The 17,082-nt window shown below is 46.5% G+C and overlaps 1 protein-coding gene across 1 annotated transcript in view; it reads left to right on the forward strand.

Moving 5' to 3' along the window:
- The first annotated feature begins 551 nt into the window (after nt 1-551).
- The window catches only part of LOC130459040 (leukocyte immunoglobulin-like receptor subfamily B member 4), a 77,188-nt gene continuing 60,657 nt past the window's right edge, over nt 552-17,082 (forward strand). Inside the window, exons 1-3 of the mRNA XM_056826290.1 lie at nt 552-690; nt 1,586-1,879; nt 3,901-4,014. Coding sequence (XP_056682268.1) covers nt 552-690; nt 1,586-1,879; nt 3,901-4,014 — 547 coding nt within the window. The remainder of the gene's footprint in view (nt 691-1,585; nt 1,880-3,900; nt 4,015-17,082) is intronic.

Here is a 17,082-nt window from a genome sequence, read left to right on the forward strand (position 1 = left end):
TTCCTCCAGAGAAGGGGAGTGACAAGTCTAAGGTCACACAGCAAGGGTGGGGTTGGGAAGAGAGAATCTGGGATTCTTAGAGGGGTCTCCTGGGCTCCAGCCTCCTTCCCTCACAGCAGCCCTAAGCCCTGGCCCTGTGCTATCTCTGTCCTTCCTGTGGGGATGCAGGGGGAGGAGCCATGAGTAATCAGGGTCTTCTCTGCCAGGGCTGTGTCTGTGCAAGGGGACAAGGACCCAGGCAGCAGGTGAGTCCTTCCTCCCACAATGCCCCTGCCCAGAGGACACAACTGACAGAGGAGAGGGAGCTGGGGGAGGTCTGGGCTGGGCTGACAGTCTTTAGAGAGGGGACCCGGGGTGGGGGCGGGGTACCTACAGAAGGGGGATCCCCTGGACCTAACAGCTCTCCTTCCCTTCCAGATAGACTCTACAAGCCCTCCCTCAGGGCAGAGAATGGCTCTGTGGTGCCCCAAGGGGGAGCTGTGACCCTCAGGTGCAGGGGATCATGGGAGGCTGAAGAGTGGTATCTGGTGAAAAAAGGAAGACTTGAAACTATGAGAAGAGGTGGAAATGAGGGCGAGTTTTCCCTCCCATCTGTGACATCATATGATGCAGGGACCTACCGATGCCTCTACAGACATTCATCCTACAGGTGGTCAGAGCGCAGTGACCCCCTGGAGCTGGTGGTGACAGGTAAGGCAGATCCTCCCCCCAGGCTGGGCTGGCTCAGGGTCTCCACAGCTCTGGGTTCCTCCCCAGCCCAGCCTGGCCCCGAGTGTCCCTCTGGCTCTGCCCTTCCTGGCTTTTCCCCTGTGTCTGCCTCAGCTCTCCCTCTGGGGTGGGCAGAAGAGGGGAGGAACCAGCATTTCTGTAGCACCTACTATGTGCCAAACACATTATCCTTGTCTCATTGGATCCTCACAACAGCTCTGCCAGGTCAGGGCTAGTGTGATCCCCATTTTACAGATGAGGAAACTGAGGCAGAGAGGAAGTGACGTACCCAGGATCACATAGCTGGGATGGCTGGATTTGAACTCAGGCCTTCCTGACTCCAGGCCCAGGACTCTCCACTGCCCCATGAGCTTCTTCACTCAGCTCCCATCTTGGGGTCAAACAGGAGGCAGGAGAGGCTCAGCTTGGACCTCAGGAGACCAGACAGAGCTGGGGGCTCCCTGGGGATAGGCCAGGGGTAGTGGGGAATCTCCCAATGCCAGGAGAGAGCGGAGGGTGGAGCTGCTGCTGCCCAGGATCCTCTCCCAGCCCAGAACTGGGGCAGAGTATTGAGGGGGATCCGGAGGCACAGCGGAGCCTCTTCCTCTCCTTCTCAGCCGGTACCAGGGGATGATCCAGTCTCCCTCCCCCTCCTTATCCTCCTCCTCTCTCTCTCTCCTGCCCTTCCCCTCCTCCCCCTAATTCCTGGCCCCAGAGCTGTCCAAGGTCTTTCCCTCCCCTCACACACCTGACATTTCCCCTCTCAGAGCTGAACCTCCCAGCCCAGCCCAGGCCTCCTCCCAGCCTCACCTGCCCCCTCCCTGCCCCAGGGCTGCTCCAGCTCTAACACCAGGGTCTCTCCCCCCCTCCCCCCCAGGCCTCTCTGCCCCACCCTCCCTGGCAGCCCTGCCCAGCTCTGAGGTGGCCTCAGGACAGAGCGTGACCCTGCAGTGCCGGTCGGAGCTATATTATGACATGTTCGCCCTGTGCAAGGACGGAGAAGAGATCAGCCGAGGCAGGACCCGGAGCCATGGATGGGGGCGTCAGGCTGACTTCTTCTTCCCTGCTTTGACTCTGACCCAGGATGGCACTTACCGATGCTTCGGCTTTCATAGTTCTTCCCCCTCTCTGTGGTCCTCCCCCAGCGCCCCCCTGCTGCTCCGGGTTTCAGGTGAGGCAGCCCCAGCCCCCCCCAGCTCTCCCAGGCTCCCTCTCTGCTCTGGGGCTCCTCCTTGCCTGTTCAGACCTGTCCAGGGGACCCCAGAGTCCAGGAGGGCTGGGGAAGAGGAGGCTAAGAGGGAAGGGCACTGGGTCATCCTCAGAGAGTGTAGACAGTGAGGACTCTCCTCATGACCCCTCTAGACACTCCTCCACCATCAGTATCCCATCCAGTCATGTTGGTCCCACATCCAGAGAATATTCTATTCTGTCTCAGGAAGAGGTTTGAGGATGTCAGAGGGGGACAGGAGGAGAGCAGAGCATGTCTGAGGTGGGGGGGGGATTGGGGGAAGGGGAAGCATGTTAAACACCCCCAAATCCCCTCCACCTCCTCTCCCTGTGCTAGGCTCCTGGAAGTGTCCTCACCTCCCACAAAGCTCTGATGTCCCCCCACCCAAGGAGTGATCACTCCCTCTGAGGACAGGGTGAGGGTCTCTCTCTCTCTCTCTCTCTCTCTCTCTCTCTCTCTCTCTCTCTCTCTCTCTCTCTCTCTCTCTCTCTCTCTCTTCAATTGTTTTCCACCTTCTCTCTAGACCAAGGCTGAGCCTCCATTTTTCAGGGAAAACCAAGGCATGAGGAGGACTGGTGGGAAGGGACAGCGTCAGAGGAAACACCAGGCTGGGGAAGATGGAAGAGCAGGGCTGGTCAGGGAGGGGGGAAGAGGGGAGAAGAGAGGGGCAGAGCAGCCCCCACCCTTCTCCCTTCTCTCCCTTCCCCAGGAGCCCCTGCATCCTCCCTCTCCTCACCCACACAGCCATAGCTAGAACTATTGGGCCGGGGCTCTACTCCTCCTTGGCTTCCCAAGTATAGAGGGGGGGGGGGTCTCTCAGGCACTGCAATTCTCCTAAGCTGGAAGCACCCGAGGGCCCTTCTCCCCCTCCTCCCTCCTCTGCCCAGCCCAGCCTCCCAATGATCCAGCAGTCTCAGGATTCTGGCCCCAAGGAAGGGGGTACCTCAGGGCCCTGCAGCCAGCCAGGACAAGGAGCCCTGAGGAGGATTTAGAGAGTCCCTCCCTGCCACACCAGCTCCTCCATGTTTTTTATGGAATCCCTGCCTGCCCCCAGCATCCCCCAGAGCTCAGAGGGGGTCACAGGAATCACAGGAGCACCAAGTCTCAGAATGACGCCAAGAGAGGTCCTGAGCTCAGGCCCATTTGACAAATGGGAGATCCCTGAGGCCCACAGAGAGATGCTCAACATCCCTCTCCCAGCAAGTCTGGGCACAGCTGGGCTCATACACTGTCTCCACACCCTCCAGCTCTCCAGGCCTCTCTGGACCCCCCTGTAGAGCCCCTAATCCTGCCCCTTCCTCATCCCCAGGGACTCTGTTCAAGTCTGAGAATGGGCTCTCAGGTGAGTACCTGGAGGGTTCCCAACAGAGAGTGAAGGGAAGCAGGGGAGCTGGTGTCCTATCTAGGCTCTCCTCATTTCCCACCAATCCTCCTAAAGCTCCTTCTAATTCTTCTCTCCCTCCTCTGGGGCTTTACCCAGGCTGTGCCCCCTGCCTGGAATGCTCTGCTTCCTCACCTATTCCTCTTACTATGCAAAGGTGTCTCTGAGACTAAGCTTAGGAATCACCTCCTACAGGAAGCCTGTCCTGATCTACAACATTTTGTTCCATTCTGGTATTATTAATGATCCTGCTCTGCAGAGGAGACCAAATTATTTTTATAGGTGATAACAGAGCACTGCAGGAGAATGTGAGCCCCTGGAGGGCAGGAATTATTATTTTTGTATCATCTTGGCCTGGCCTGGCACAGGGTCTAGCCCAGGGTGGGTGATTCATAGAAGTCTGCAGAACTGAATGACTGAGGGAGCCTGGAGGGTCCCTGAGGACAGGGCTGGGTCTCCTCCCCTCACACTGGGGCATCTCAGACCCCAGGGCTGGGTCTCTCTTCCCCTTGGACTGGGGCTGCCACAAACATCAGTATTATTCTGTCTCCCCAACCTTGGTCTTCATCTTTGGCTTCCTCAGGTCACTCCAGCCTCCAAGCAGGCATCCTGGTGGGCATCTCAGCCTTCCTCATCCTGACCTTCCTCCTCCTCTCTCTCCTTTACCTTCACTGCCATTGTTATCAGCCCAGACTGGGTGAGTTCTTGGGGTTGGGGGCCCCCCTGGCAGAGGGTCTGATGGGCCTGAGCTGGACCCCCTAAAGCCCGACTCCCCCCCTCTTTACAGGGAAAGGGGACAGAGAGACAGACATCAAGACGACCAGGAGGTAGGAGCCCTGACATACCCCACATTCCTCCTAGACCACCCCATGTACCTGTCCCCTTTCTCAGACCGCCCCTCATCTTCCTGTGTCTTCTTCCTCCACAGATCAGAACAAGCAGGGACAACCCTAGAGGAGACTGTGTGTGAATGAGGGGAACGCTGGGCAGGAGGGCCTGGGCTGTGAGAGGGCAAAGCCTGCCCTGGGGAGAACCGTGGTCCTGGCCCCTCATCCGTTCTCTTGTCTCCAGATGCTGCTGTGAATGAAGACAAACAGACAGAGGAGGCTGGACAAGAGGAAAAGGTTGTGAGTCAATCAGATCTCTCCTCCTTTGCCTGACATTCTGAGGTCACACGGCTGGGAGGGCTGCTCAGTTCAGCATCCTTGCCCCTCCTGCCCCTCCTGCCCCTCCTGCCCCTCCTGCCCCTCCTGCCCCTCCTGCCCCTCCTGCCCCTCCTGCCCCTCCTGCCCCTCCTGCCCCTCCTGCCCCTCCTGCCCCTCCTGCCCCTCCTGCCCCCTCGGTCCCCTCACCTCCTCCTGCTTCCTCTCCTCCTGTCAGGCTCTCCAAAGAGAAGCCCCTCAGGAAGTGACCTACGCCCAGCTGGACCACAAGAGCCTCAAGTGTGGGGCTGAGTCACAATCTGGCCCAGTGGAGCCCAGTGTATATGCTGTCCTCCAGTGAGCTTAGTGCAAGCCCAGAGGACCAGACGAAGGAGCTGCTCCTTCATCCATTCTTGCTCTCCTTCCTGAGGGCAGACCCTGTCCTACCTCATCCGCAGGACACCCTGCCATTAGCACCTCAGCTTGTCACCCCAAGAGGAAAAGCAGAAATACAAGGCTCCCCTTTGCCATCTGAGTGAGTTCTGAGCAGGGTTCTAGGAAGAGAGAAGTTTAGCATGTCAGGAAGGACTTTCAAATGAGCCTCCTCCTTCCCACCCGGCTTTACTGCCTGTTTCTTTATCTCTGTAATTGGATTGTATCTTCTGTAAAACCTTTTGGGGCTTCCTTGGTCTGGAGGACACCCTGAAACCCCCAATGATGTGTTAACCTATAATAAACGGGTCAGGGACAAGCTGATCTCGGCCACACTTGTCTCCCTGCCTGACTCCACACTAGATCTGTCTCTGGCTCTCTTGTCTCTCATTCCCTCTATGCAGCTCCATTCCCTGCCTTAAGCCCATTTCCCCATTCCTTTTCCCAGTCCTTGGCTTCCCTTCTAGGGTATTAGAATCCACGCAGATCTTTGAGAGGGCTAGAATGTTTCACCGTGGGATGCTGGGAGAGAAAGGACTTTCCTCGGCATAGAATGTGCCCCCTGGAATTCTGGGTCCCCCAACAAACACTGAGGGGCCCAACGATGACTACAAATTGGGAATTGTCTGGGTCCTCCCCACAATGGATCTGCCATTACACTGTGGAGGGGAATATCCTGTATAAGAGGGGGCAGAGCCTACTTACCTCTAGAGGGGAGGGGGAGGCTGGCCCTCACGGGAGGAGGGGGATTGTCTGGGCCCCCCAGACCCCCAAGTACCTGCACAGGCTAAACATCCCAGAACTTACACTCAGATGCTGTAGCCTCAGACGAGTGGGCAAGCTATGCTAAATCCAGGACCATTTCTGGCAGCCCCTGCTCTGCTTGCCTTGGCCCAGGTTCCCTCCTCACAGGCTGGGGTTACATCCAAATGCAGCATCCCCCAAATCTATACACAGTGTGGCCCATCAATTAGTCTTTTCATAGACTTTCAGAGTGACCTAAAGAGGCCTGGAACTGGAGACCAAGGACTGGGATTTGAATCTGACTCTTCTGTTTCCTTAGCTATTTGCCTTGACAAGTCAGTTTCCTTGTGTGGATATCAGTTTCCTCTTCTGTAGAATAAATACCAATTAGTCTGGCACCCCATTACTATAGATCCTGGGATGTTCTTGGCCACAGAGCTCTAGCCAGTAGCCTTGGTGGGACAAGCTGGCAGGGAAGCCCACAGCTCAGATGCTCCTTCCAGAAGTTCATCTATTTTAGGTATTTAGGGAAGATTCTCCCTTCACCCATCCCAGACCCCAATACCGCTAGGACTGTCCCTTCTCCTCTTCTCCCTCTTGCCTAAAGGGAAAACCAGATTTCAATATCTCATGAATACACTCACCTGTAATGAAAAGTTGACTTCCGGCTGAAATGGATTCCTTTAGCTATTTATTCTACATGTTGATACAATTTTGATATTCATTTTCTGATATTTTGTGATCCATGTTTCCCCCTCCCTCTTCCCCAAGATGGCAAGTAGGATGGCATGTGCTGTCCATGGTGGTCATTCAATACATATTTCCATGCTCATATGTTGTGAAAGAAGACATATTGCTTACATGAGAAAAAAAAAACTTCTTGAAGGAGTAAAGTCTAGAGTGGCATGTTTCAAACTGCATTCAGATTCTGTCACTTCCTTGTATGATGATTGATAATCTTTTCCATGATGAGTCTCCTGGAGCTGTCCTGGATTCTAGCCTTGTTGATAATAGTTGTCATTCTCAGTTGATCATCCACCATTATTGCTGTTATTGTATTCAATAGTCTCCTGGTTCTGCTTGATTCACTTTGCATCACTTCATCTAAATCTTTCCAGGCTTTTTAGGGATCATCATGTTCTTCATTTCTAATGGCTCAATAGTGTTCCATTACAATCAGGAAACAAAGCCTTTATGGAGTAGCAAAATAACCCAAACTCTGCTCCTAAAAAGGACAGATTCAAGTCTCTCCAAGCCACGGCACAGTGTGAGATCAGGAAGTTGCAAGACTGATGGTGGGGAAAAAAGGCAGGAGAAATCCAGCGCTTTGCTGATATGAAAAACTACAAACAATTTTTCAGTGCCCTCAAGACTGTCTATGGACCATCAAAACCCACCACCACTCCCTTGCTATCCTCTGATGGTGACACTCTCATAAAAGATAAAAAAGGCATCAGCAACAGGTGGAAAGAACACTTCAGTCAGCTTCTCAACCAACCCTCTTCAGTCGACCAAAGCTCCCTTGACCAGATCCCCCAAAACCGCACCATTGAACAACTTGATGTTCCTCCTTCAATAGAGAAGTCCAAAAAGCCATTAAACAAATGAGTGCAGGCAAGGCACCCGGTAAAGACGGGATCCCAACCGAGGTGTACAAGGCCTTAAATGGAAAGGCACTCCAGGCATTCCACATAGTGCTGACCAGCATATGGGAAGAGGAAGACATGCCCCCAGAACTCAGAGATGACTCCATCGTAGCCCTATACAAGAACAAAGGCTCACGAGTAGCCTGTGACAACGACAGAGGCATCTCACTACTCTCCACTGCTGGAAAGATCCCCGCCCGTGTTATACTCAACAGACTCCTGTCATCTGTTTCAGAGCAGAACCTACCTGAATCACAATGTGGCTTCAGACCAGATCGCAGCATCATCGACATGGTCTTCACAGTGAGGCAAATGCAGGAAAAATGCCTTGAGCAGAACCTGAGTCTCTACATTGTCTTCATAGACCTGACAAAGGCGTTCGACACAGTGAACAGGGATGCATTGTGGGTGATCCTCAGCAAGCTCAGTTGCCCAGCAAAATTCATCAAACTGATCCAGCTCTTTCATGTTGACATGACAGGGGAAGTCCTATCTGGTGGAGAGATTTCTGATCGCTTCAACATCGCCAATGGTGTGAAACAAGGCTGTGTCCTCGCTCTAGTACTATTCAACCTATTTTTCACCCAAGTATTACGACATGCTGTGATGGATCTAGACCTGAGCGTCTACATCAAATACCAACTGGATGGCTCACTATTTGACCTTCCCCGCCTGACTGCAAAAACAAAGACAACAGAGAGACTCATCCTGGAAGCTCTCTTTGCAGATGACTGTGCTCTCATGGCCCACCAAGAAAATCATCTCCAAACCATTGTGGACAGGTTCTCCACCGCAACAAAAGTGTTTGGACTGACCATTAGCCTCAGCAAAACAGAGGTGCTGTTCCAACCTGCACCAGGGAGGCCAATGAACCAGCTGTGCATTACAATCGACAGCACAGAGCTTTCTAACATCAACACTTTCAAGTACCTGGCCAGCACCATCCCCAACGACAGGTCCCTAGACCATGAGATTAATGCCAGGATCCAAAAGGCCAGCCAGGCACTTGGGCGGCTGGGCTGCAAAGTCCTCCAACACAGAGGTGTAAGCACTGCGACAAAGCTCAAAGTGTACAACGCAGTGGTCCTCAGCTCGCTCCTGTATGGTGTGAGACATGGACATTGTACCGGAAGTACATGAAACAGCTGGAGCAATTCCACCAACACTCCCTCCAGTCAATCATGAGGATCCGATGGCAGGACTGAATCACCCACCAGGAAGTCCTCGGCAGAGCCAACTCCACCAGCATCGAAGTCATGGTCCTCAAAGCTCAGCTAAGATGGTCTGGACACGTCATCTGCATGGACCCACAGCGAATACCAAGACAGGCATTCCATGGTGAACTGTCAGCTGGACTCGGGAAACAAGGCCGACCAAAGAAAAGATTCAAGGATCAGCTAAAGTCCAACTTGAAGTGGGCTGGCATGACACCAAAGCAACTAGAACTTGCTGCCTCTGACAGAAGCAGCTGGCGAACCCACATTAACCATGCCGCCACCACCTTTGAAGATGAGCGACGTCGACGTCTTGCCGCTGTGCGTGAACGCCGACACCAGGCCACAACCACACCTCCCTTGATAACTGGTGTCCCAGGCCCCATGTGCCACAAACTGTGCGCCTCAGCCGTTGGACTCCAAAGCCACATGAGGGTACATCAATAGATGATAATGCACAAAGACAATAGTCATTCTCCATCATGAGAGACTACCACTATACTATACTATACAATCACACACCACAACTCGTTCATCCATTCTCCAATTGATGGACAACTCTTCAGTTCCAGGTCTTTTCCACTACAAAAGGAGCTGCTATAAATATGTTTACACAAGTAGGTCCTTTTCCCCAATCGTTGATTTCTTTGGGATACAGAACTAGTAGTTCTATTGCTGGCTCAAAGAGTATGCACAGGTTTATGGCCCTTTGGGCATCGTTCCAGTTTGCTCTCCAGAATTAATGTATGAGTTCACAGTTCCACCAACAGTATATTAATTTCCTAGTTTTACAAAATCCTCTCTAATATTTATCATTTTTCTTCTTAGTCACATTTTCCACTCTGATAGGTTTAAGGTGGTTCTCCAGGATTATTTCAATTTTCATTTCTGTAAATTAATGCTAATTTGGAGCATTTTTCATATGACTAGAATAGTTTTACATTCTTCATCTAAGAATTTCCTGTTCGTGTTCTTTGATCATTGCTCCATCAGGAAATGTTTTGTACTTTTATAAATATGATTCAGTTTTCTATATATTTGAAGAATTAGGCCTTTGCTAGAGACAATTGCTACAAAATTTCTTTCCCAATTTATTGTTTTCTTCATAAATTTCATTGCCTTGATTTTGCTAATGGCAAAACTTTTCAATTTAATTTAGTCAAAATTATTCACATCTTCAAATCTTCTCTATATCTTCTTTGGATATAAATTCTTCCCTTATCCATAGATCTGACAGGTTAAAAATTCCACACAATCACAATTTCTTTAAGTTATCCTGCTATTTCTTCCTTCCTATTTTTTAAACCTATATCTTCCATCTTAGATTCAATACTGTGTATTGCTTCCATAGGTAAGAAAGTGGTAAGGCCTAGTCAATGGGGGTTAAGTGACTTGCCCAGAGTGACACAGCTAGGAAGTATCTGAGGCTAGATTTGAACCCAAGCCTTTACATATCTAGATCTGACTTTCAATCCACTGAGACACTTAGCTGGCCCACACCCTTACTTCTAGGTCATTTATTATTTTGAATTTATCTTGGTATATGGCATGAGACGTTGGTCTGTACCTAGTTTCTGCCATAACTCTTTTCCAATTTGTAGAGCAGTTTTGGTCAAATGATAAATTCTTCTTCCAAAAGCTTAGATCTGTGGGTTTATAAACCCTACGTTACCATGGTCCTTTACTGCTTCTCGATGAATGTTAATGTATTACATTGATCCACTACTCTATTTCTTGAGCAGTCCCAGCTTGTTTGTATGGTTGCCACTTTATAATGCAGCTTGAGGTCTGGTGTAACTAAACTACCTTCCTTCCTATTTTTTATCCTCTTGTGATACTTCACCTTTTTTCTCCCAGATCCATTTTTTTTTATTTTCCATCTCAATGAAATAATTTCTGGGTAGCTTGATTGGGATGGGACTGAATGGGTTAATTCATTTAGGTAGAATTATTATTATTATTATTATTATTTTATATTTTATTTGATCATTTCCAAGCATTATTCATTAAAGACATAGATCATTTTCTTTTCCTCCCCCCACCCCCCATAGCCGACGCGCAAATCCATTAGATGTTTTCTTGATTTGAACCCATTGCTTTGTTGATAATATTTGCATTAGAGTGTTCCTTTAGAGTCTCTCCTCTGTCATGTCCCCTCAACCTCTGTATTCAGGCAGTTGCTTTTCCTCGGTGTTTCCACTCCCACAGTTTGTCCTTTGCTTATGAATAGTGTTTTTTTCTCCTAGATCCCTGCAGATTGTTCAGGGACATTACACCGCCACTAATGGAGAAGTCCATTACGTTCGATTGTACCACAGTGTATCAGTCTCTGTGTACAGTGTTTTCCTGGTTCTGCTCCTCTCGCTTTGCATCCCTTCCTGGAGGTTGTTCCAGTCTCCATGGAACTTCTCCACTTTATTATTCCTTTTAGCACAATAGTATTCCATCACCAACATATACCACAATTTGCTCAGCCATTCCCCAATTGATGGGCATCCCCTCATTTTCCAGTTTTGGGCCACCACAAAGAGCGCAGCTATGAATATTTTTGTACAAGTCTTTTTTGTCCATTATCTCTTTGGGGTACAGACCCAGCAGTGCTATGGCTGGGTCAAAGGGTAGATATTCTTTTGTCGCCCTTTGGGTATAGTTCCAAATTGCCCTCCAGAATGGTTGGATCAGTTCACAGCTCCACCAGCAATGAATTAATGTCCCTACTTTGCCACATCCCCTCCAGCATTCACTACTTTCCTTTGCTGTTATGTTAGCCAATCTGCTAGGTGTGAAGTGATACCTCAGAGTTGTTTTTAGCATCTCTCTGATTATAAGAGATGTAGAGCACGTTTTCATGTGCTTATTAATAGTTTTGATTTCTTTATCTGAGAACTGCCTATCCATGTCCCTTGCCCATTTATCAATTGGAGAATGGTTTGATTTTTTGTACAGTTGATTTAGCTCTTTATAAATTTGAGTAATTAAACCTTTGTCAGAGGTTTCTATGAAGATTTTTTCCCAGTTTGTTGTTTCCCTTCTGATTTTAGTTACATTGGTTTTGTTTGTGCAAAAGCTTTTTAATTTGATGTAGTCAAAATTATTTATTTTACATTTTGTGATTCTTTCTATGTCTTCCTTGGTTTTAAAGTCTTTCCCCTCCCAAAGGTCTGACATGTATACTATTCTGTGTTTACCCAATTTACTTATGGTTTCCTTCTTTATGTTTAAGTCACTCACCCATTTTGAATTTATCTTGGTGTAGGGTGTGAGGTGTTGATCTATTCCTAGTCTCTCCCACACTGTCTTCCAATTTTCCCTATCGAATAGTGGATTTTTGTCACAAAAGCTGGGATCTTTGGGTTTATCATATACTGTCTTGCTGAGGTCGCTTTCCCCCAGTCTATTTGTAGCTCTCTCAGAGGGGAGAGAAGCCACAAGGTAGGAAGATAGAGACAGGATAGAAGTTTTAGATACCACGAGGGGGATGATGGAGTCAAATTAGAGATATGAGGTGGTCAGAATGAGTCTTTATTAATTATCAATGAGCCACAGCCAAGCTCTGATCAAAGGACCATTCTGAAGGCTTTTACCAGTCCTGAGATCCATATTTAATACCACACAGGTCAGAGAGATGAATAGAGAAAGATTAAAGATGGAGCTTGGCCAGAGGCCAAGCTCCTGCAAGGACAGCCATCAGCTAGCCTGAAAGAGAAGGGAGAGTGTGGCGGAGCTTGCTGGGCCATAAATACCTTTTGCTACGTAGTACATAGGGATGACCCTCATTGGTTAATGACAAGGCATAGGTGTGGTTTCTCTTAACCAGGCGAGAACAAAGAAACTTGTTTTCCCGCCTAACCTGGGAGAAGCTGGGGTCAAGGGTCAGAGGCCTTCCCAGCCATGAGCAATACTGAGCATGCTCAAGACTGAGCATGCTCTCTTCTAAGGCAATCTGTACACACCAACTGTTCCCCTTGCCCATAGCTAGGGGTGGACTGCTACACTATTCCACTGACCTTCCTTTCTGTTTCTTAGCCAGTACCAAATTGTTTTGATGACTGCTGCTTTGTAATATAGTTTAAGGTCAGGGACTGCAAGGCCCCCATCATATGTGGTTTTTTTTTTCATTATTTCCCTGGATATCCTTGATCTTTTGTTCTTCCAAATGAACTTTGTTATGTTTTTTTTTAATTCCGTAAAGAAGTTTTTTGGTAGTTCAATGGATATGGCACTAAATAGATAAATAAGTTTGGGTAGGATGGTCAGTTTTATTATATTGGCTCGTCCTATCCATGAGCAGTTAATGTTTTTCCAATTGCTCAAGTCTAGTTTTAGTTGTGTGGAGAGTGTTTTGTAGTTGTGTTCACATAGTTCCTGTGTTTGTCTCGGGAGGTAGATTCCTAGGTATTTTATTTTGTCTAAGGTGATTTTGAATGGGATTTCTCTTTCTAGTTTTTGCTGCTGAGTTGTGTTGGAGATATATAGAAAAGCTGATTATTTATGTGGGTTTATTTTGTATCCTGCAACTTTGCTAAAGTTGTTGATTATTTCAATTAGCTTTTTGGTTGAATCTCTAGGATTCTTTAGGTAGACCATCATGTCATCTGCAAAGAGTGATAACTTGGTCTCCTCCTTGCCTATTTTGGTGCCTTCAATCCCTTTATCTTCTCTAATTGCTACTGCTAGTGTTTCTAGTACAATGTCAAATAGTAGAGATGATAATGGGCATCCTTGTTTCACTCCTGATCTTATTGGGAATGCGTCTAGTTTATCCCCATTGCAGATGATATTAGCTGATGGTTTTAGATTTATACTGTTTATTATTTTTAGGAATGACCCTTCTATTCCTATGCTTTCTAGTGTTTTTAATAGGAATGGGTGTTGTATTTTATCAAATGCTTTATCTGCATCTATTGAGATAATCATGTGGTTCTTGCTGGCTTGCTTGTTGATGTGGTCAATTATGTGGATGGTTTTCCTAATGTTGAACCAGCCCTGCATCCCTGGTATAAATCCTACTTGATCATGGTGGATGATCCTTCTGATCACTTGCTGGAGTCTTTTTGCTAGTATCCTATTTAAGATTTTTGCATCTATATTCATTAGGGAGATTGGTCTATAGTTTTCTTTCTCTGTTTTTGACCTGCCTGGTTTTGGAATCAGTACCATGTTTGTGTCATAAAAGGAGTTTGGTAGAACTCCCTCTTTGCTTATTATGTCAAATAGTTTGTATAGTATTGGGATTAACTGTTCTCTGAATGTTTGATAGAATTCACAGGTGAATCCATCAGGCCCTGGGGATTTTTTCTTAGGAAGTTCTTTGATGGCTTGTTGGATTTCTTTTTCTGATATGGGATTATTTAAGAATTCTATTTCCTCTTCTGTTAGTCTAGGCAGTTTGTATTTTTGTATATATTTATCCATATCCCCTAAATTGGTGTATTTATTGCCATATAATTGGGCAAAGTAATTTCTAATGATTGCCTTAATTTCCTCTTCATCGGAGGTGCTGTCCCCCTTTTCATCTGTAATGCTGTTAATTTGCTTTTCTTCCTTCCTTTTTTTAATTAGATTTACCAGTACTTTGTCTATTTTGTTTGTTTTTTCAAAGTACCAGCTTCTTGTCTTATTTATTAAATCAATAGTTCTATCACTTTAGATTTTATTAATTTCTCCCTTAATTTTTAGGATTTCTAGTTTGGTTTTCTGCTGGGGGGGGTTAATTTGATTGCTTTCGAGTTTTTTCATTTGCATTTCCAATTGATTGATCTCTGCTCTCCCTTGTTTGCTAATATAAGCATTCAGGGATATGAATTTGCCTCTGATTACCGCTTTGGCTGCATCCCAAAAGGTTTGAAATGATGTCTCGCCATTGTCATTTTCCTTGATGAAATTATTGTTTCTATGATTTCTTCTTTAACTAAACGATTTTGGAGTATCATATTGTTTAATTTCCAATTGGTTTTAGATTTGGTTTTCCATGTACCATTACTAATCATTATTTTTATTGCCTTGTGATCTGAGTAGGCTGCATTCATTATTTCTGCTTTTCTGCATTTGTGTGCTATGTTTCTGTGACCTAGTGTATGGTCGATTTTTGTGAATGTGCCATGTGGTGCTGAGAAGAAGGTGTATTCCTTTTTATCCCTATTTATTTTTCTCCATATGTCTATTAATTCTAATTTTTCTAAGATTTCATTCACTTCTTTTACCTCTTTCTTATTTATTTTTTGATTTGATTTATCTAAATTTGATAATGGTTGGTTTAAGTCTCCCACTAATATGGTTTTACTGTCTATTTCTTCCTTCAATTCTCCTAGTTTCTCCATTATAAATTTGGGTGCTATATTACTTGGTGCATACATGTTGATTAATGATATTTCCTCATTGTCTAAAGTCCCTTTTAACAAAATATAATTACCTTCCCTATCCCTTTTGATCAGGTCTATTTTTGCTTTGGCTTTATCAGATATCATGATTACCACTCCTGCCTTCTTTCTGTCAGTTGAGGCCCAGAAGGTCTTACTCCATCCTTTAATTCTGACCTTGTGGGTGTCAACCCACCTCATGTGTGTTTCTTGAAGACAACATATGGTAGGGTTTTGGATTCTAATCCACTGTGCTATTCATCTACGTTTTATGGGTGAGATCATCCCATTCACGTTCAAAGTTATGATTGTCATTTGTGGACTCCCTGGCATTTTGATATCCTTCTCTAATTCTAACCTTTTCTTCTTCGGCTCTACCTTTTAGTCCAGTGATTTACTTTGAATCAGTCCCCCTTGTCCCCTCCCTTGATGTTTCCCTTTTTAGTCCCTCCATTTTGTTCCCTCCCCCTCCCCCTCTCTTTCCCTCCCTTTTTGTTTTCCCTCCCCCCTCCCCCCTTGGTTTTCCCTTCTCCCTACCCTTGTTGGGTAAGATAGAATTCAAGATCCCAATGGATCTGGATGTTTTTCCCTCTCAGAGTTGATTTCCCTGAGATTAAGCTTTAAGTAAAAAATCCCTCTCTTCCTCTCCTTCTTGTAGGAGTTTTCTTCCCTTCCCCTTCCCATGTGAATCTTTGTGTGAGAAAGATTATTCTATTTGGTCTTTCTTTACCCCCTATTTATACATTACATTTTCCCCACATGTTAGTGTACATAGATTGATAGAAATGTAGTCCTTATAGAAGAGAGTTTGAGTAAAGAAAGAAGATAACATTTTTCACCTTTCCCCTTTCCTTAATATTTACCTTTTCACATATTCCATGCTCTTTGTTTTTCGGTATCAAACTTTCCACAGAGCTCTGGTCTTTTCTTTGCAAAAAGTTGGAAGTCTTCTGTTTTGTTGAATGCCCATACTTTCCCTTGGAAGTATATAGTCAGTTTTGCTGGGTAGCTGATTCTTGGTTGGAGACCCAGCTCTCTTGCCTTTCTGAAGATCATGTTCCATGCCTTATGATCATTCAGAGTCGAACTTGCAAGGTCTTGTGTGACCCTGATTGGCATTCCTTTATATCTAAATTGTCTTTTTCTGGCTTCCTGTAGGATTTTTTCTTTTGTTTGAGAGCTTTGGAATTTGGCAATTACATTCCTGGGAGTAGTCTTTTGGGGGTTTAGTGTAGAAGGTGTTCTGTGAGCTCTGTCAGTGGCTGTATTACCCCCTTGTTCTAGAATCTCTGGGCAATTTTCTTTGATTATATCTTGTATCACGATGTCGAGTTTGGTGTTTATTTCTGGCTTTTCTGGAAGTCCAATTATTCTTAAATTATCCCTTCTCCCTCTATTTTCCAGATCTGTCACCTTGTTGGTGAGATATTTTATGTTCTCTTCTAATTTCTTGGTGTTTTGGCTTTGCTTTATTAATTCTTGCTCTTTTACATGATCGTTGCTTTCCAGTTGCCTGATTCTGGCCTTTAAAGCCTGGTTTTCCTTTTCAGTTTGGTCACACCGGTTTTGTAGATGCATCAATTTCTTTTGCATTATTTCCCACTTTTCCTCCCAGAAGGCTTCCATCTTTTTGGTCATTTTTGATTCAAATTCTTCATGGATTTGTGGAGAGTTTCCATTTCCTTTGGAAGGTTTCAGAGCATTTTCTTGTGTATCGTCTTCTATCTCCTCTGTATTTTGTATTTTGGCTCCGTAGAATGTGTCCAAAGTCACCACTTTCTTCTTATTTTTCTTGGGATTTTGGGGCTTCTGTGCTTCTGCGGAGTTTGCCATCTCTGAATGGGGAGGATTCGCTTTTCTTATCTCTGTCTGGTGTTCAGAGGCTTTAGTCCTGGGCAGATTGTCGGTTCTATGAGCTTCCCCTGGGTTAAACTGAGTATGCCTTAAGGCAATGACTTTCACTGGAACTGGAATGGAAGGGTTGGACCAGGGGGCCACACTCTCCCCTGCTCTATCTGCTTCCCTGCTGCTAAGGTGCCCCCTCAACTGGACTGGGTCGAGTTGCTTTCCGGAAGTTGCCTTCAGATTAGCTGGCCGTGAGGCTGTTTTGTCAGCCTTGAGGGTTGCTGTTGTTTCAGAGGACCCTGCTCTCTGTGGGGGAAGGGGCTGTGGCTTCCCAGAGCTCCGAGGGCAGTGACTTTCACTGAGACTCCGATAGAAGGATCCAG

The sequence above is a fragment of the Monodelphis domestica genome, chromosome 4, assembly GCF_027887165.1.
Source record: "Monodelphis domestica isolate mMonDom1 chromosome 4, mMonDom1.pri, whole genome shotgun sequence".
Lineage (NCBI taxonomy): Eukaryota > Metazoa > Chordata > Mammalia > Didelphimorphia > Didelphidae > Monodelphis > Monodelphis domestica.